This window comes from Lemur catta, chromosome 2 (assembly GCF_020740605.2).
Source record: "Lemur catta isolate mLemCat1 chromosome 2, mLemCat1.pri, whole genome shotgun sequence".
Lineage (NCBI taxonomy): Eukaryota > Metazoa > Chordata > Mammalia > Primates > Lemuridae > Lemur > Lemur catta.
The window spans coordinates 54,391,130-54,412,419 of record NC_059129.1 but is presented as its reverse complement, the minus strand read 5'-3'; the positions used below and the strand labels follow the sequence as shown (position 1 = coordinate 54,412,419).

General features: G+C 36.3%; 1 protein-coding gene across 1 annotated transcript in view; it reads right to left on the bottom strand.

Annotated features, from left to right (window-relative positions):
* Positions 1-12,637: 12,637 nt before the first annotated feature.
* ENPP4 (ectonucleotide pyrophosphatase/phosphodiesterase 4) overlaps positions 12,638-21,290 on the bottom strand; it is a 15,804-nt gene continuing 7,151 nt past the window's right edge. The window contains exons 3-5 of the mRNA XM_045543670.1: positions 18,653-19,511; positions 17,855-18,025; positions 12,638-15,863 (exon numbers count right to left, since the gene is read on the bottom strand). Of these exons, the coding sequence (XP_045399626.1) occupies positions 15,499-15,863; positions 17,855-18,025; positions 18,653-19,478 (1,362 nt within the window). The 5' untranslated portion in view covers positions 19,479-19,511 and the 3' untranslated portion in view covers positions 12,638-15,498. The remainder of the gene's footprint in view (positions 15,864-17,854; positions 18,026-18,652; positions 19,512-21,290) is intronic.

The following is a 21,290-nucleotide window of genomic DNA, read 5'->3' as shown; positions in this document are numbered from 1 at the left end:
ACTAGCAAAATAACTCCTAGTGCTAATAGGTATTAAAACAGAGGAACTGTGATGATGTAGCCCTGTTTCAGAAATATTTGAATACCCACCTACCAGGTGCCCAGTGGAATCAAAGATGGGTCCAAGTCCACAAGTAGACTTCTACCTCCTGGGTAGCATTTTTCACCTGCCTGGTCATCTCATCCTGTCTCTTTCCAACACCGCAAGGCTGTGCTTTAGATTTCAAAATAATTAAGAAGTTTGGGGCCAGGCGCAGTGGCTCACGCCTGTAATCCTAGCACTCTGAGAGGCCAAAGCGGGCAGATCGTTTGAGCTCAGGAGTTCAAGACCAGCCTGAGCAAGAGCGAGACCCCGTCTCTACTAAAAAAATTAGCTGGACAACTAAAAATATATAGAAAAAATTAGCCAGGCATGGTGGCGCATGCCTGTAGTCCCAGCCACTTGGGAAGCTGAGGCAGAAGGATTGCTTGAGCCCAGGAGTTTGAGGTTGCTGTGAGCTGGGCTGATGCCATGGCATTCTAGCCTGGGCAACAGAGTGAGACCCTGTCTCAAAAAAAAAAAAAAAAAAAAATGTTTGAGAGAGCCATGATATTGCACATGGTTTCTTAGAGGAAAGAGGAAGCCTTGAAAGGAAAAGCTTTCCTTGAAGAAAATATAAAGCAGATTACAGCCACATAGCTGATGAGTAGATATTAATAAAATGGTATAACTACTGCAGAAAGAAAGGACAAATTGGATGTGAAGAAACAAAAGTGATAAGAGTTAAAAATATAATTGAATGTAAGTGCTTCTAAAATTAGGTGAATGAATTATTTTTTAAATGATAATACTAAAGGAATATTAGCACCTGATTCTCATTTCATTACAAAATCTCTTAATAGGATAGAATTGAACAAGAAGAAATGGCCTATAGACTAAAAACCAGAGAATTTAGATGGTAGTGGTAGCAAACTCCCCAGAATTTTATACGCTGGATTAGACATCCCAGAATACTTGAACACTCATGTTGGCTTGCTTTGTAGCTATGAACTTAACTGCATTATTGAGATGTCAGTATAATGACTAAAAGATGAAATTAGTCCATTGTAAAGCATCGCTGTTCAAATCTGTCCATTTAAATGAATTGTTGCGTTAGTAGTAAGAAAGCAAATTCTGTAACATTGATGAAAGCATTAAAATTCTGATGTAGGATTCGATTATTGGATGGTTTCTTTTACTTGCAGATCCTTATTTTCCTATAAACTGTCAGCAGGAGACTTTACCTGAAGGAAAATAAAATGTTAAGCTTTTCTGGAAAGAAAATTTCATCACTCATGCTTTGATAGCTTTTTTGTTTTGTTTTACTTACATGTCTTCATGGTCAAACTTTCTATGCAGTGAACACAAATTAGCATGTGGAAATAAAATTTAGACTAGCTAATCTTACAAATTTTAAGAATTTTTTTAAAAGTACAGAGGAACGGAGCTCCACCCTGCCCTCTATTTTTGCTCAACATCCTCCAGCCATTTTGTACAATTTATTACTTGATGTTTTTTAGTGTGTGTTTCACAATTTCATCTCCCTCTGCCACCTACCATGTAGACTTAAATTGCTTCACAAAATGCTTTCTGACACTGTAAGGTAAAACTAGCATCCAATTAGTTTCTTACAAGAACCTATTCTTTGTAGAAAATCTAATGAAAGACCTAGCTCTTCCACTTCTCATTTTTTTCCAGCAATTCATTAAATTAGGGGGACAAGTTTGATAACCATAGAGCTGGGAAGGATCTAAGAGATCATTCAACCCCTTGATTTAACAGGGGCCTTTGCACAGCGGTGAAGGGACTCGCATGACATGTTAGTGCCAGAGCTGGAAGCAGGACCCAGGTTTCCTGCTTTAGTTTGTACTCAAGGTCAAGCTGCGGTCTAGGCAGGTTTGCTTCTGGTTCATCCTATCCCAAGCACGAGGTGCAAGCGCGGCTCCCACCCTTGGCAGGGTCTGTACTCCAACTTTGACCTTCAGCCATGCAAGGCTCACAGCTTTCCTCCAGACTGGCCAACACCCCATGACAACGCCCCAGGACAAAAACCGTCCAGAATGCTGGACTCACTTCTCAGGATTTCAGTCTTCTCTGAATCTCACCCTGGTAATTCCTCATTACCTTGTGGGCAATTCGATGCTTTAGAAAAGACATTTAAAAATATGTTTTATTAATGACTTCCAGTCCGGACAAGATGACATAGACTCGCTTTTCCTTGCTTTTACGTGGTATTAACTATAAAACCTGGAAATGGTTCAAGAGGCTCTGAAGGGTGGTAAGACGGCTGAGAGCTGATTCGGGACCTCAGGGCTGGAGAAACAACATAACCGCAGGGCTGCCCGTGACCCCCACCCAACAGAAGGAGGCCACACAGAGCCTGCATTCCCCGATCCCAGTCTAGCAAGACAGCACTCACCAGGGTAGCCTTATTCCTTCCTGGATCAAAGAGGACTCTATAAACATCAGGTAAGCCCATATCACCAGCAAAGGGAACTAACATGACTAATGAGGAGTATTGATTGGGAGCCAGTTAAAAATAAGCAGCCAAGAACAGCATTCTCCTTCCCGCCACGGGGGCTGAGGCTGCCTTCCACTGAGAAATACAGAGGTGGGCAAGCAGAACCTACAGGAGACAGCCAGCTACAGCAGACAGTCTGGGGAACCTCTTTGTCTTCACAGGCTTGAGTGTCTTCTCTCCTACCCAGAGGCGCTGGGGTGAGAAGGCAAGACCTTAAAAAAGGACACAGTTACAGCAAGTGGCCTGGTCTGGGAAGCCTCTTTGTCCCCATGGCCTGAAACTCTCCTCCTCTTCCCAGAGATTTCATAATGGGCAAGGGGCACCAATAAGGGACTCCCATCATACCACTTCCCCACCAAGGGATACCGGGCAGCTGGCCCGGGGAACACCCTTGTGCCTCTCTCAGGCAGGACCCACAGAGACCAGTGGGAATCTCAGCAGCACTGCATAATCCAACAGATCAAAATAACGCCACAAAGGCTGTGAAAATTAAGCTGCCATTGGAACTATAGCCCACAAAAGTAGGTTAAGACCTACATGCTAAACCTAAATAGTGTGACTTCCTGCTAAAATAAAAAATTTAAAGGGAACCCATCATCTTCTAACATAACAAATAAGATATCCAGGATAAAACTGAAAATTACTTGTATACCTAGAACCAAGACAATCCCAACTAGAATAAGAAAAGATAATTGTTGCCAACACCAAGATGAATCCTATGTTGGGATGGTACAACAAGAAACAAAACGGCTGTCATAAAAATACTTCAACAATCAACTGAAAATTATCTTTAAAATGAAAAAGTAGAAAAATCAGTAAAGAAATAAAAGTTATTTTTTAAATGGAAATTATAAAACTGAAAAATAAAATTATAAAAAAGACTCACCAGATGGACCAATAGTAGAATTCAGTTGGTAGAAAATAAAACCAGTGAACTTAAATACAGAACAACAGAATTCACAACATTTTAACAAGCTTATTGTCTGTGGGACAATAAGAAAAAAAGCCAACATTCACATCACCAGGGCCCTAGAAGGGGAGGCTGAAAGATTACTTGACAAAATAATGGCTCAAACTTGAGTGAAGACACACATCTATAGATCTAGGAAGCTGAGCGAATCCCCAAATAGGATAAACTCAAAGAAATTCACATCTAGATGCATCATAAGTAAACTTGTGAAAAAGAAAAGAAAAATCTTGAAAAGTAGCCAACAATTCATTACCTACAAGGAACATAGGTATACTTACTGGGGAATTCTAATGACAGCAGATTTCTTATCTGAAGCCATGGATACCAGAAGGCACTGGCACAGTATTTTCAGTATTTTACTGTGGAAGACAGTACTGAAAAAAAAAAAAGTACTGTCTTCCACAAATTCTGTGTACCATGAAACTATCCTTCAAGAATGAAGGGAGGCTAGACATGGTGGCTCACACCTGTAATCCTAGCACTTTGAGAGGCCAAGGTGGGAGGATCTCTCGAGCCTGGGAGTTCAAGACCAGCCTGGGCAACAAATTGAGACCCCATTTCTATAAAAAATATATATATTTTTTAATTATCTGGGCATGGTGGTGTTCACCTGAAGTCCCAACTACTTGGGAGGCTGAAGCCAGAGGATCACTTGAGCCCAGGAGTTAGGGGTTGCAGTGAGCTATGATTGCACCATTGTACTCCACCTTGGGCAACAGAGCAAGACCTCATCTTTAAAATGGTAACAACAATAATAATAATGGGGAAATAAAATCATTTCTAGAAGTAGAGAAACCAAAATAAGTTGTCACTAGCAGACCTACTTTTAAAGGTAGTCTGAAGAAAATTCTTCAAACAGAAAGGAAATGGTTAAAAAAAATAAAGAATCTTGGAGTATCAGGAAGAAAGATGGAAAGAGCAGGTATGTAAGTATATACAACAGACTATCTTTTTTCACATGAATGTTATAAATCATATTTTATGTTTGAAACAGCAATTATAATACCATCTGATACTCAAGACAATATTTAAATGTGTGGAAGGTAAAGGGACCTAAATGGAAGTGAGGTTTCCACACTTCACTCTTAGTGGTAAAATGTTAATACCAGTAGCCTGTTATAGTCACATATAGACACTGCAACACTCAGAGCAGCCAATGCAAAAACTATACAAAGAGATACACTCAAAAACACTACAAATAAGAAAAAAATTAAAAATTTTAATGTAATATACAGAAAAGCAAAAGGAGAGAAACAGAGGAATAAGAACCAGGGGAAAAAATCTTACAAAAAAGATAATAAAATGACAGAATTAACTAAGGTATCAATAATTATCTTAAATGTAAATTATCTAAATACACCAATTTCAAAAGGCAGAGATTAACAGAATGAAAAACAGCAACAAAAAATGATGCTATTATAGTGACTTATAAGAAACTCACTTCAAATTGAAGACACAGGTGGGTCAAAAATCAAAGGATGGAAAAAGATGTGCTATGGAACATTATCTTTTAAAAAAGTAGGAATGGCTATGTTAATATCTGACAAAGTAGGCTTCAGAACAGAGAAAATTACTACAGACTAAAAGGGACATTACATAATGATCAAAGGAATAGTGACAAATTTATATAATATAATACATAATATTCCACCAGGAATATGTAACAAGCTTCACATCCTAACCAGCAGAAGTTCAAAATACATGGAGACAAAACTGATAGAACTGAAAGGAAAAAGATAAATCACGAATATAATTGGGCACTTCGACACCCCCCTTCCCAATAACATATCAAAATATATGGGCTGAATTGAAAGCAGTACTGAAAGGGAAGTTTATAGCGCTAAAGGCTTACATGAAATGAGGAAAGGTCTCAAATCAGCAACCTTAGTTCATACCTCAAGGGACTAGAAACCCCAAAATAAAGGAAGCAAAAGGAAGAAAACAATAAAGATTACAGCAGAAATCAATAAAATTGAAAACAGAAAAACAATAGAGAAAAATCAATGAAACAAAAACCTACTTCTTTGAAAAAATTGATAAACCTCTAGCAAAATTGACAAAAATAAAAAGAAGACACAATCATAATAGTGGGAATGAAAAAAGGGCTATCACTAAAGATCCAGCAGAAACTAGAACGATAAAGGACTATTAGGAACAACTTTACACTCATAAAGTCAACAGCTTAAATTTGAAAACCATAAACTACCAAAAACTCAAGCAAGATGAAACAATCTGAATAGTCCTACACAATAAATAATTGAATTCATTGTTAAAAAGCTATTAAAAAAGAAATCTTCCAGCATGGATGGTTTCATTGGATAATTCCACCAAACATTTTAAAAATAATTAACACCAATTTTATACAATGTCTTCCAGAATATTGAAGAAGATGGGAGCATTTCCCAACTCATTTATGAGGCTAGTATTACCAGTATTCCTCTGGTACCAAAACCAGCCAAAAATAATACAAAAAAAGAAAACTACAGACCAATATATCTTGTGAATTGAAACACAAAAATCCTCAAAAACATTAGCAAACTGAATCCAGCAATAAATAAAAAGAATTGTACATTACCAAGAGGGGTTTACTGCAGGTGGCAAGGCCAATTCAACATTCAAAACTCAATGTAATCCATCATATCAACAAGCTAAAGAAAAATGATATGATCATATCAATCTATGTAGAAAAAGCATTTGAAAAGACCCAACACCCATTCATGATAAAGAAAGAAAGAAAGAAAATCTTAGCAATTTAGGTGTAGAAGGGAACTTTCAACTTGATAGAGAACATCTTTTTTAAAACCTGCAACTAACATCTTAATGGTGACAAACTGAATGCTTTCCTTTGAAGATGGGGATCAACAGTAAGATGTCTGTTCTCACTCTATTCCAGATAGTATGGGAAGTTCCAGCCACTAATGTAAGACAAGGGGAAAAAAGGCATACATATTGGTAAGAAAGAAATAAAACTATTCCTATTATAGCAGGTGACATGATTATCTATGTAGAAAATCTCAAAGAATCAAAAAAAAAAACAAAAACTCTTAGAACTTATAAGTAAGTTTAGCAAGGTCTCAAGACACAAGATAGATATACAAATATCAGTCATATTTCTATATACTAATAATAAACATGTGGAAACTGAAATTAAAAATGTAACACCATTATAATCCCTCTAAAGGAGATTATATACTTAGGCATAAACTTAACAAAATGGGTACAGGATCCTGAAAAGTACCAAATACTGATGAAAGAAATCAAAGAAGACTTCAATAAAGACATGAACACCATGTTCATGAATTGAAAGACTCATCACAGTACAAATGTCAAGTCTCCCCAAATGGATCTATAGATTTACTGCAATTCCTATTCCTCAAACTCTTTGCAAGATTTTTTTTGTAGACAGAGACAAGCTTATTCTAAAATACATATGGAAAGGCACAGGCCCTAGAATAGGTAAAACAAACCTGAAGAATACAGTTAGGAGAAACATTATATTTGATATTAAGTCCTATTGTATAGATACAGTAATCAAGACAGGGTGGTATTGGCAGAGGAACAAACACATAGATTGATGGAACACAATAAGGGAACCCAGAAATATCCCCATAAATATTCCCAACTGATTTTTGACAAAGATTCAAATGCAATTCAGTGGAAAAGGACAGCTTTTAAAAAAAATGAACTTGAACCTCAACCTAAATCTCACATCTTATATAAAATATAACTCAAATTTTATCACAGACTTAAAGGAAGAATGAAACTTGTAGGAAAAAAATAGGAGACAATCTTCAGAACCTAGAATGAGGCAGAGTTCATAGTAGACTCGTCACCAAAAGCACAATCCATAAAAGGGAAAATTGATAACCTGGACCTTATCAAAATTAACTTTTCTTGTTCTGCGAAAGTCCATGAGAAGAGGCTAAAAAGACAAGCTACACACTGAGAGAAAGTATTTGCTTGCCACATATGCAAAAAAGAACTAGTCTATAAGATATATATAAAGAACTCTCAAAATTCAAAAGTAAAATACAAACAATCAAATTCAAAAAAAGTCAAAAGATTTGAAGAGACATTTTACCAAAGAGGATAGGCAGATGGCTAGTAATCTCATGAAAAGATGTTCGACATCATTAGCCATTGGGAAATGCAAATAAAAACCACATGAGATACCGCTACACACCTATCAGAATGGCTAAACTAAAAAATTAATGATAAGATCAAATACTGGCAAGTACGCAGAGAAACTGGATTACTCATATATTGCTACTGGGAATGTAAAATGGAATAGCCATTCTGGAAAACAGTTTGACAGTTTCTTATAAAAACTAAACGTGTGACTCAGCATTTGTACTCTGGGCATTCATACTAGAGAAATGAAAACTTATGTTCACCAAAAACCTCTACACAAACATTCATAGCAGCTTTATTTGTAATAGCAAAACACTGCAATCAATCTGGATATCTTTTAATTTGTTGAGTGGTTAAACAAACTGTGCTACAAATATGCCATGAAATATTATTCATCAATAAAAAAGAACAACTTATTGATGTGCACAACTTGGATTAATCTCCAGGGAATTATGCCATGTGGAAAAACCAAGGCCAAACATGTACACACTATAAAATTTGATTTATATAATAGTTTTGAAATTATAAAATTTTAGAAATGGAAAGTGATTATAAAAGGGCAACACAAGAGATTCTTATGGTATTAGAACTATTCAATATATTAGTCAGCTCTAGTTTCCATAACAAAATATCTTAGACTGAGTGGCTTAAAAAACAGACATTTGTTTCTTACAGTTCTGGAGGTTGAGAAGTCGAAGATCAAGATGCCAGGAAATTCGTTTCTTGGTGAGGGCTCTCTTCCTGCAGACAGCTGCCTTCTTATTAGACCCTCACATGACCCCGTGGGTGTTAATTCCCTATACTTTTGGGTAGTGCATGCACAAGTGCCAAGTGTGATCTCACAGGCACCAATGCTATAGTGTCTAAGCCAGGCAACTCTGGGCCAAGCCAGAAAGAAAGACACTAAGCATTGTCGGGTCACCAAAGCCAGGATGAAATTGGAGTAAGAAGTGTGTTGAGTGGATTTCAGGTGGGACACAAAAGATGTCTAATATACCCACACATATATGGATTCTTGATTTAAACAAAAGTGATTAACTCTATACATCTGTCTATCCTTGTGTCAATATTATACTGCCTTATTATAACTTTATAATAGTTTTTGACATCAGATAGAGTGTGTCCTACCATTTTATTTTATTTTTTCAGAATTATCTTGGTTCTTTGCATTTCTACATAAATTTTATAGTCAGCTTATGCAGTTCCATAAAAAAGAATAATACTTTGCTGGAATTGCTTAGATGCAATGAATAATTTGGGGAGAATTTCTATCTTTACAAATATTGAATCTTGCAACCTACAAACAGGATATCACTTTATAATTTTCTGTGCAAAGATTCTACATGTATTTTGTTAGATTTATTCCTAAATATTCCATGTTTGTTGATAAAAATGTAAATATGTTTTAAATTTTCAAATTGTCTTCTGCTGAGATATATAAATACACTTAAATTTTGCATATTGACCTTATTTCCAGCAATTTTGTTAAACTCATGCGTAGTTTCTGTAGATTCTTCTTTTTCTTTCTTCCTTCTTTTTCTCTCTTGTCTTTCTTTTCCTTTCTTTCTTCCTTCCTTCTTTCTTCTTTTCCTTCCTTCCTTCCTTTCCCTTTCCCTTTCCTTTTCCCTTTCCCTTTCTCTTTCTCTTTCTCTTTATCTCTCTCTCTCTCCTCTCTCTCCTCTCTCGCTCTCTCTTTCTCTTCTTTCTTTCTTCGACATGCTCTTACTCTGTTGCCCAGGATAGAGTGCAGTGGCATCATCATAGCTCACAGCAACCTCAAACTCCTGGGCTCAAGCGATCCTCCTGCCTCGGCTTCCCGAGTAGCTGGGACTACAGGCACGCACCACCACACTTAAGTAATTTTTCTATTTTTTGTAGAGACAGGGTCTCACTCTTACTCAGGCATTTCTCGAACTCCCGACCTCAAGTTATCTTCCTGCCTCGGGCTCCCATAGTGCCAGAATTACAGGCATTAGCTACTGCGTCTGGGCAAGAAGAAAGACAGATTTCTTATGTATACTATCACGTCATCTGTTTATATGAGTTTTATTTTTCAATACTTATTTCTTTTTCTTGCTTTATTACACTTGCCAGGACCCCAGTGCAATGTTAAATATAAGTGGTGGTGAAAGTGGATATCCTTGCTTTGTTCTCCTGATCTTAGTAAAAAGACATGGTATTTCATCATTCAGTATATTCTCTGTAGCTTTTGTGTTTTTTTTTTTTTCTCTAGATGCCATTTATCAGCTTTAAGAAGTTCCCTTTATTCCAAGTTGGATCAGTTTGTTTATTTAAATAGTAAGTTTTGAATTTTGTCAAATGTTTTCTCACATTTGTTGATCTGATAATGTTTTCCTTTTTTTCTGTTAATATAAATAACATTGATTTTTCAATGATCAAACCAATGCTGCACTCCCATGATAAATGCACTTACTAATGTGTATTATCCTTTTGAAATACTGTTGAGTTCAACTAGGTATTTTGTTAAGAATTTTTGTTTATAGGGATATTGGCCTATGATTTTCTTTTAATATCTTTGTCAGGTGTTGATATCAGTGTTATAGTGGCCTTATAAAAGAAGTTAGAATGTGTTCCTTCTTCCTCTGTTTTATTAAGAGTTTGTGTAAAACTGATATTTTTTCCTCAACTGTGTGATAGAACTTAGAACTAACCAGTGAAATCACTTGGACTACAGGCACATGCCACCACATCCAACTGAAAACATTAGTTTTATGAGGCAAATATAAACTGATATCCAAAACTGATAGTCACTTTGAGGCCTGACACTTTGTGGATACTGGTTTGTAACTGTCTCAATCTTTCTTTAAATAAAGAAATAGGTATGTTTCAGTTTTCTCTTTCTCTACTGGAGTCAATTTTATCCAATATTTTCCTAGGAATTATGTTTCATTTTTATTTTCAAATTTGTGCCAAATAGTGTACTTCTTACGAGTTTTTGAAATATTCTGATTTATTTTTTAACAAAACATCTGTGCTTTATGTCCTTCCACCACCCTGCCCCAGCCCCATTTTGATTAGGTTAGCATCCCAGCTCCTCAGCTGCCTCCCCATTTACAGGTGACATTGGGGACTCACCTTTATAGTTTTCTTCCTTCTGAATCTTGGCTTCTTGATTCTTCACTTTCTTGGAAATTCCTCAATGCCTGAGCACACATCTTTTATATTTGTCCAGATTTTCTAGTCCTCAGCAAGGGGGTCGGCTTGAGTTGCATAGTCTACCATTACTGGAAATAGAACTCCTACATGTTCCTTTCAGAGTACCAAAAAAAAAAAAAAAAAATGGCGGGGGGAGCCTTTGCAGAAATTTTGAGTATAAAAAATAATATACCCCCTCTTCAGTGAACATTTCAAACAATGTGTAAATCGATAGTACTGTGTCTGATCTATAGGAATTCCTTTATAAAATATGTACTTGTATAGTGGGGTTATCTAGATTTCTTTTGGGGTTAATTCTATACGTCCTTTCAACCACCCCTGTCTATGGCAGTGGGTTTAAGCACGGTGGATATGAAAAGAATAAAAGAACTCATATTAGCTGACTAGCAATTCAGATCTTTAACACAAGAGGGAGGTCTGAACTGGAGACCTGTATTCGTAAATCAGCATCATGCAACCATCAGTGGAAAAGCTCACTAGGTTACTGATGGTGGAAATGAGATTTCAGAGGTCAAAAAGATAAAGAAGGTATGTGGAAAGGTAGAAGGCCTACATGGCAGTTTGGCTTGCTCTCTGGGTGTAGATTCTGCCTTTGCCTCTCAGGTAATTTTGACATGGGACAGGAGTCAGAGGATCTAGTCATTTCAACACCAACAACTACCTACACACACTGAAACATTAGGATAAAGAATCAGCATGGGCCAGGCGAGGTGGCTCACGCCTGTAATCCTAACACTCTTCGGAGGCTGAGGCAGGAGGATCGCTCGAGGTCAGGAGTTCGAGACCAGCCTTCAGCAAGAGCGAGACCCCATCTCTACTAAAAATAGAAAAATTAGCCAGGCATCATGGTGCCCACCTGCAGTCCCAGCTACTCAGGAGGCTGAGGTAGGAGGATCATTTGAGCCCAGGAGTTTGAGGTTGCTGTGAACTAGGCTAACGCCACGGTACTCTAGCCTGGGTAACAGAGTGAGACTCTCTCAAAAAAAAAAATAATAATAATAATAATAATAATCAGCATGTGTGTGTGTGTGTGACAGGATCCCAACTGAATCATTTTCATTCTCACATATTCTCCAGGAATGGTTGTGGGGGGGCGTGTATGCACTGGCGGTGGGGAGGGGTTGTAAAGATATCCAAACACAGGCACCAAGGAGGCTGCGGGTGGGGAAAGAGGCAAAGCTGGCATCCAAACTCCTGAAGCCCAAGACCTGGAAGACAATTCTGGATCCAAGGATCTCCGCAGCAAGCGTTAAACCACAAGTACACATAAGTAATATGTTGGTATAAAGTTTTACCATTTTTGAAAGAACTCCCTTCTAGAGTAATGAAAGTACCTTTTATTCTTTTGTTTTCTTAGGAGTGTTCCCTGAATATCAAAATAGGAAATAAATTAATCACTGCTCTACTAGAGGGAACTTTGTTGAACCTATATGAAATTGGACAAGTCATTAAATACCTATGGCTATATACAAAGCAAAGTTTAAATTCCGTAACCCCTGCCCCACCTCCCTGTTTTATAATCAGCTTTTCCAAACTTCTTCCCTTCGACTGTAGGCCAATAAATTATAGTTCTGGAGGTCTGCAAAATTTATCTTGGCTTTCTTTGCAATGACATCCTTATGCTGAATTGTATATTTACAATTTTTTTAAAAAATTTGGTTAAATGTCATACACACTTAATCTGCATTGGAAAAAAAAACTAATGAATGCCTATATGGGTTTTTGCAGTATTACTAAGTCATGATAACATCTACCATAGTATGTGTATTTGCAAGAAGGAGACAAATTTAAAAATCAGCAATAACACTTCACTTTGATAATTACAGGAAGAATGTTTTGGTAGCTTTTATTCACATAAAATTTTTAAATCATAAAGTCATTAACCATGAATTCAAACAATATAGTTTAAATACATTTTAACTTAAGGCACTACATACAAATTCCTTTAAAGCATACTCACATTATTTTATTTACACACTATTTTAAAAATTGACAATAAACAAACATTTTTCATCTCATCTTTGTGCTTCACTTGTAACTTTATGGGTTAACAATGAAGTGAAACCCTCCAAATAAAAGGAATTAGGTGCAATCCTTAGAGCTCATCGGATGTGGGCAAGAGAGGGAGACGCTCAAGAACAATGCAAAGGTACTTTAATCTTTGAATGTTCCAAGAACTTATCTGCAAATTCTTATACCAAGCCTAATGGAATAACAATACAAAGCCTATAGCACAGAGCATTGAAACATTTTTTATTCTACTGCTGTTTACCAGAAGGGAACTGGTACATTAATAACAGCAGCAGAACTATCCTTGTGTCATACGCAAAAGTACTTATTCCGAATTAACTCACTGAATTAAGAAAAAACACTCAAAATTTTTCCTATTACCATGGAGTATTGTTGTCATAAAGAATTAAATGTTTCTTGGAGCCAAATACTTTCACAGAAAACATAGCAGCATATTATTTAATCACTTAACGAAATACACACCAAAAACATAATATAAAAGGCTAGTTTTACTAAAAGATTTTCTCAGTGTTCTACAGGAGTCATTGGCTTTAATAGTGATAGTTTTCTTAAAGATACAAATGAATTAATACAAAGTTCAACATAGTAATATATAAATTATACTTTGATTAAATAAATACTATTTGTTCTTATCCCAACAACATATACTTTTAAAAATTTACCTAATTCAAAGTTAATATTTTGAGAATGGAAGGAAAGACAAGACAAATAGGTAAATGTCTTGTGGAAAGGGCTAAGACACTGACGATATCTCTTCCTATTTCATCCTATCTAAAATCCACTCATGGGCTGGACGCCATATACACACTTCTGAAACTCATAATCACCAATTAAGCTAATGCAATCACTAAAACACACCACTGCAAGGACCAAGTATACAATATCCTAGTATTTTAGACACTTCAAAAATGTCCACTACAAAAAAAATAAAAAATAAAAAAAGACTTAAATCTGTCAATTCTATTCTTTTTTTTTCCTTAATGGAAATTAAAGTAGAATGGAACTTTTCTATTATATTATTGAAATCAACTATTAACCTTTAGGATAACTGTTTTATGTGAGGGAAAAAATCAGAAATAAAAAATTTCCAAAAAGCAGTATTAGTCCTATTGGTTTTATCTCATTTATTTATTTTGCTGTTCTCAATACAGTCAGCTCATGACCAGTAGCATGGATTATTTATGCAGGATGTGGAAATGCCTCTCAAGAACCCCAAATACAACAGGCACCAAATACCAGGCTCAAGAAATTAGCAGCGACTCAATACAAAATCTAGTTTGCCATAACAATTCAATTTCTTCATATTAATTTTGATGATTAGAAGGTACTACCTAGCAAAAGCAGGATGACAGTTCTTCACAACAAATCCTTGGCTTTGAACAAACATGTTAAAAGACATAAGCAGAGTGATTATTTCTGTGATCCAAATATTAGAGGAAAAAAAGCAGCAGAGGCAGCACTAAGGCTATTCTGCTACTTAATGCATGAATGGTGGGAAAGATCAAAGGGTACTAATTTACGTTTTAAATTTCGTAACTACTCTCTAGCCTAAAAAGTAAGACATAAAGTTCCAAAAATAAATACAAAAATCTCTGTTCCTCACTCTGACCCAATCAAAATCAGATCTGTACTCAGGTCATAAATTTTTCTACAGCACTTGGATACCTAAGGTTACAATAAACAACATATGCAAATGATAACAAAAATTAATGAATTTTTTAAGTTATGATTTTAACTTGTGACTTAGGAGAAAGTTAACAAATATGAAGTGCAAAACTAACCTTTCCTGAGAGCTGTGTTCCGTGGGAATGTGGAAGCCTGGCCACAGCCCACCTTTGACCTCCTTCCATAATAAGTTACACACCTACACACAAACACACTTGCACACGCACACACAACTAAGTAATTTACACAAAGGCATTGAGCACAAATGGAAAAAGCGCTTTTCTCTATTGTCTTCTGAATTTCTTATTTGTAATAACCTTCAAAAGATACAACTTTTGAGATTCCAACAGCTTAAGACGCAATGGTGACAATTCAGGCTTTTATCGCATGGTCTTAGTTGTTTTTTATTTTTTAATAGCTTTCCTTAAAATAATTTCTTCCTATGCTAGATCTTTTCTGCTTGGTTAATCAATTTTATTAACCATCACAGAGAATTTCCTATCTCAAGAGGTTACTTGGGATATAAACTAATTAGAGGTAAATATAAAAATATAGAAAACTTTTTCTCCCTGATACACAAAATTCACGAATTGCATCAAGACTTCTGTTGTTTTGTTTACAAATATATAAATTTATTAGAAAAGCATGCCTATGAAATTTTGGTATATTTTCATTTAAAGATGTATCATATCTTCAGTGCAAAAAAAGCCAAAGGGAATATTTTTCTCAAAAACTATTTCTAGTTAGAGAAATAGATGGGGTTAACTAATGATTTACTAGCAATTTTACTATGGTTAGGATTATTTGCTTTAGCAAATGCACCAAAACAAAACACAAGGAAAAACAAAACAAAATAATTTTAGCATGCTTGGTCTAAGTTCTTTGTCTTTCAAAGTATCCTTTTTCATAGTTGCAACACTATTCCTTGGATGAAGCCTTAGTTTTGTGATTAATCAAAGACAATTTGTATAAACCCCAGCACATGTCACCCAATTAAAGGATCATCATCATCTTCTTGTAGCTGAAGTCGGGAAAATGGCCGGGGTACAGATAGTCTATTCTGCATAATTATCATGAGGCATGTTAGCGTCGTTAACACCAAGAGTGCACCGATAACAATCCCAATGGCTTCTGGGAGATTTATGCACCACTGGTCAATTAACAAGCACTTCGTACGACCAAAGGTCCCATTATTGGGATGTGGTTTTAATCCCAGGATGTGGCACATCATTGGATAAATATCCACAATGTCAATTGTGCTGTGCTTGTAGCCTCTGTGAAATGCAGGTCCGTGGGCAGCTAGAAACGGATGCATACTAGGCAAAGAATTATCATAACCATGGTCACCTACTGAAAAAGAACAAAATGATGTTAGTAAATAAGATCAGCCCTTTTATCACAAAATAACTTGCTTCTAGTGTATACACACTAGATTCTTGCCAGTCTAATTCCCATCCATTAAGATTCTGTTTAGTTGGACCAGACAGGGGCCAGAAATAAAAATTTCTATTTCTTCACCTCAGCCATGTCCCCTGTTTCACACAGCCACACCCTTTTCCCCCAATCAGTCATGGCCTTAGACTTTCACATTACTTCTCAACCTGATATACACTTATCTTTTAGCCCTAGTCCCACTTACTGCACCTGTCGATCTCTAGCACTGTTTGCAAAAGCTACTACAAATGGCACCAGTGATAAGGAGAGTGGTCAGGCTGAAGATCCTGTATAACTGGGGACAGCAGCAGTAAGAATGGGGAAGAAGCGAATCTACAGCCTTACTTATCTAATTGCTCCCGCAATAAGAAGTAGGATGATATAATGTACCACTGGTTTAATGACAGTTAATAAACACACCAACATCAGGAGGGCCAGATAATTGAGAATGTTATAGAAGGGATTCTTGTATTGAATGTGAAGTCCAACCAGATGACTCTAACTTGTAACTCCAGTAAAAGTCTGACTCAAAGAAAAACATGTGATGGTCCCTCATGTAACTCCAATACCAGATTTCCTATTTATAGCTTTATTTTAACAAATACTGCCTTTTAATGTACACCAGTTGCATTTAACAAGCTCCTACTTTCATATTAAGTGTAGGTAACTGAGTGATGAGTATACTGATATTTTTATATTATTTTTAGTTGTACATTTGAAATATTTCACAATAGTAATAATGAATATGAATAATATGACAAAAGCAGAATATAGATATTATAATTTCAATAATGTTAAAATATGCATGTATTTATAATAGAAAAAAGGTTAGAAGGGAAAACTCTCATAATTAATTTTTTTTATATCTCTGTATTGAGGGATTATGGATAGTTTTTGTTCTCTTTGCTTTTCTGTATTTTCAAAGTTTCAATAATGAGTATATAACATAACATAAATATGAATAACTTCAAACTCCATGGACCCCGAGTCTGTCTTATCCTTGCTTGATGCTTCTGCTGATATAGATCAGGAATCTGTAAACTACAGCCCATGGCCAAATTCAGTCCTCCCCCTGCTTTTGCAAACAGACTTTCACTGGAACACCCATTTCAATTTGTTTTCATACTATCTGTAGCCACTTTCACACTATTAATAGAGTTCAATAGATGAGACAGAGACCAGCTGGCCCATAAATCCTAAAATATTTACTATCTGGCCCTTCACAGAAAAAGTTTAGTGACCCTTGGCTATACAGTACAAAATCAGATTTTTTTTTAAAAAACGTATTTAAATTGAATGTAAAAAATGGACAAATAAGCTTCAGTTTAGGTGAGATCTGTAACCTCTCTCCTATACATTTTCTCAGTTTTAGGAGAGCTTATGACGCATCTATTTTGTTTACTTGGTGGATATTTTTGTTTATTTACTTTGTTATTCTTGCCCAGTATTCTAAATAGCTGTAGCATTCAGGTAAACGATTTTACTATTAGGGAAAGACTTAAGGTTACTCGGACAAATTTTTTTTAACACACACAAGAAAAGGACATTTGAACTAGCTAATCTCTCCTCTTGTACTGTTTACTTTTCTCTTTTTTATTTTCTTTGTTTCTTTACTTCTATTTTCTACAAATCAAGATAACTACTCTTGAAATTACTGACAATAACTGCAGTTTTGGTAAGAAGGTAAAACTACGCCTTCACCCTTGAGGTTACCTAGCCTTCTAATCTAGGGGTGAAATTGTGGTTATTGCAAATTGCCACCAAATGAAGACCTAAGAATTATCTAGTTGGAAACTGAATTACTCTGTGTAAACATCTCTAAATCAAAGTACCTTCTTAACAGAATAGTGTCACAGTGTGTGATTTGTCCCTAGGATACAACAGAAATATCCTGAATAAATACCTACATTTTTGTGATGATTTATTGAGCGCAATTGTCCAGCCTTCATCAGCAACCAAAATAATAGGCTGAATTCTATCATTATGTTGGTAATAAAATCTGTTAGGAATGTCTTCTTTGAGATAAACATTCATGTGAGTGCTACAGTTTTTCAGTACATTATAAACTTTTGTTCTATCTGAAAGAAAAAGGAAATAACAAAGAAGAAAAGTTACAGTTGACTGATAACGGAAAAAATATGTCTAACTAGAATAACTGGAAATAAATTCTGGACAATGTCATCTATTATATCACTTAATTCTTAAAAGAAACCAGCACTAACAATATGACAATGTGGGACACCGATACATACACTTTTTCAACCATTCACATTATCTGTTTCATTTTGTGGATTATTCTGGTGGACTTTTATAGTTAGGGGATAATTTTCACGTTTAGCTTCCTAAGTAAACATGAACTAATTACATTATTACTAAGTATTAATTCCATGATTACCAGAAGAAAGGCATCTCACACTAAAATCCAAGACGTTTAAGGATAAAAATCTCCTTTTTGCATTAGGGTGAATAATTAAGAAATATATCAATAAGCAAAGAAATAATCACTTTGAACCTACATCATAAGCCAATTACTCAAAACTTATAAATTAGGAGGAAAAAACATAATATCCCATCTGAATAAGCATGAGTATGTGGTCCTGAACTATTATACAGAAAGCCAGAACTTCACTCTTTTATACAACTCTCCCTCCTCTATCAATTGCCCCATTCAAATAGTAGCATCCCTCAGCTAAGAGTTTACTTACTTATTTTGGGAAGTATTGCAGCAACTGGGCTCAAATCTATGAGAGTGTAGCTTGAATTATCGATGCAGAGATCCAAATTTATCACTCTGTCCTGAGAACACTGGGTCATCCCATGATCACTTGTAATGATCACATTCAGATTTTCCCACAATCCTAACATCTTGAGTTTTTGGACTAATTTGCCAATAAGATCATCTACTTCTTTCAACACTCTGCGCATGTGTTCTTTATCTTCGGGTCCGTATTTGTGGCCACTCGCATCTGGTTCTTCCCAATAGAGTGTTGCGAAGGTGACTGGTGGGCTCGAATTGTTTAGCCACATGGTAATATTGTTTAGTCTCTCCTCAAATGACACTGAGGAGCTATAATTCATAAAATAGGAAGGTACAGTATTATGAATGGGTACATCAGTACCAGGCCACATAGCAGCAGCACTTGATCTGTTTTCCTGAAGCTGATTGGTCACCCAAATAGGGACTGCCTCATTCCACCAAAAAGGATCCTTGTCATTAGAGTCGGAAAAGTGTTTCTTTGTGACTACATCATACATGGAATTAGCCACAATGCCATGACTTTCTTCATATAAACCCGTCACAATACTGTAGTGGTTTGGAAACGTTTTTGTGATAAAAACATTTTTAACATTCTCTACCAAGACACCTTCTTTGATAAAGTTCTGGAGATGAGGAAATTCATAGTTCTTCAGATAGTCAGCTCTGAAGCCATCAAACGACACCAGTAATAACTTGGGTGGCAAATTATAGGAGGCGTTACCTCTACAACCCGTTATAAGTCCAGAAAACAAAAGTATTACTAAAAACTTCATAATGAACACGTTGAAGGACAGCAATCAGGGTTCCTAAAATATAAAAACACAATTCTTAAGTAGTAATGCTATTTTATTTGGATTCAGTTTCAGAATCTCAGCCAATAGGAGAAGAGAATCAACATTTATAAACCTTTCATATGCCAGTTTTACCTATATCAACTTAAAAATTAAATAATTTCATTTATTTAAAGACAGCTAAATAAAGCTAAAATTTAAAAAAAAATACCTTTACTTGTATAATTTCCTATTCATATATGTCCTGCCCCATCCTTCACACTCTGAAGGGCAATGGGCCCTTCTTACACTCTACATAAACACTCCTGTTTGCCTGTCTTGCTCATCTGTGGCAACAGAAATTATTCTAAACACTTAATAAGAACAGATAAATAAATAAAAATGATTATTTTGTACAAAATACAAATGATGTCAAGCTGTTAGAGGCTCCAGAGAGGGAGATGATATTTCTACTGTAGTGAATGGTACCCTATAGTTCCTTTAACCAACAGAAATAGTTGGTGGAAATTCCACCACATTGGCTCATTACCAGTTCTTGTTGAAAAATATTGGCATAAAAAAGGGGGGTAAAAAATAAATGCTATTTCAGAAAAAGGCCTCCCTCAGTTCATACCTGCCCCGATATTCACATGAGGTTGACTGACAAACTGACAAAGCCTACACAGACTTGGATTCCACAGAAATTTCTGAAGAAATCCAACAGCTGCTGAAATGAATTTCACCACCAGATCCCTCTTAAACTTTGCTTTTACTGTCAAAGATACAACTGTTCTCCGTAATACCCCTGGCTCAGAGCTGGCTCAGTGATGACAAAAACAGCTTTGCCCTAATAATTCTCCCGGCGTTCAGTCTCTATCCTCTGTGGTCCCTAGGAAAACAGAACATGTGACTTTGGTGGAATGATTTGCTTCAGATGGGCAGAACGCCTCTTCCATTGTAACAGGAGGGAAGGAGGAAGGCTAGGCGAGCCAACAGGTGTGAGGGGTGGAGGTGACAGGAGCTGCATTCTTTGTGTGGCTGGAAGTGGGGTCAATTGCTGAGAGGGAGTAAACTGGGAAAAGGTTTAGAGGTTTGAGGAACACAGAGAATGTCTGAAAGGCTCAATGTAGAGAAGAGAAGAGAGTATGAGGAAACAGTAGGATTGGCGGGCAATGCTCAGAGCTGTCATGCATTTTCATAGGGACACAGTTGACTGGTTTTCCCTAGCAACTCCCAGCCCTGGCACAGGCCGTGAACAAAACAGGCAGCTGATCTCCCCCGGGCCTGAGATTCTGCCAGAAACTGAAGGGTGACTAAGGGAGTTGAAGATGCTGACTAAAGAGTAGCTGAAATGTGAGCTGTAGCATCTAAGCTGAAACTGATAGATTATAGGAGAAGTAGAAGTTTTTGGACTAGAGGTTCTGATGAAGTCAAAGAACTGATGTTTTAAGAGTAACTTTTAGGGCAAGTTGTAAAGATGTGGGGTTGTGGTTAGAATAAGGAGTGAAGTCCTCATTTCAGAGGAAGAAAGTCCAGGGGGGGGATGCTCCTTGAGGTCCCATACGCGAACAGCAGCGTGTTAACTAATGCGATTATTAAGTTCACAAGTCGTTTATTGTGTATTCTTCTTTCTCTCAGCTAGACTGCAAATACTTGAAGACAGAAACTTTCTTTCAAACATACCACCTAGATGCTCTGCATACTTATAGTCATTCAAATACTTATTGATTGAAGTTGTGACTCCTGAAAACAACAGTGACTTAAAATCACAAAGACACAGAATCTTACTTGTGAGGATCTCTGGGTCTGGAAAAT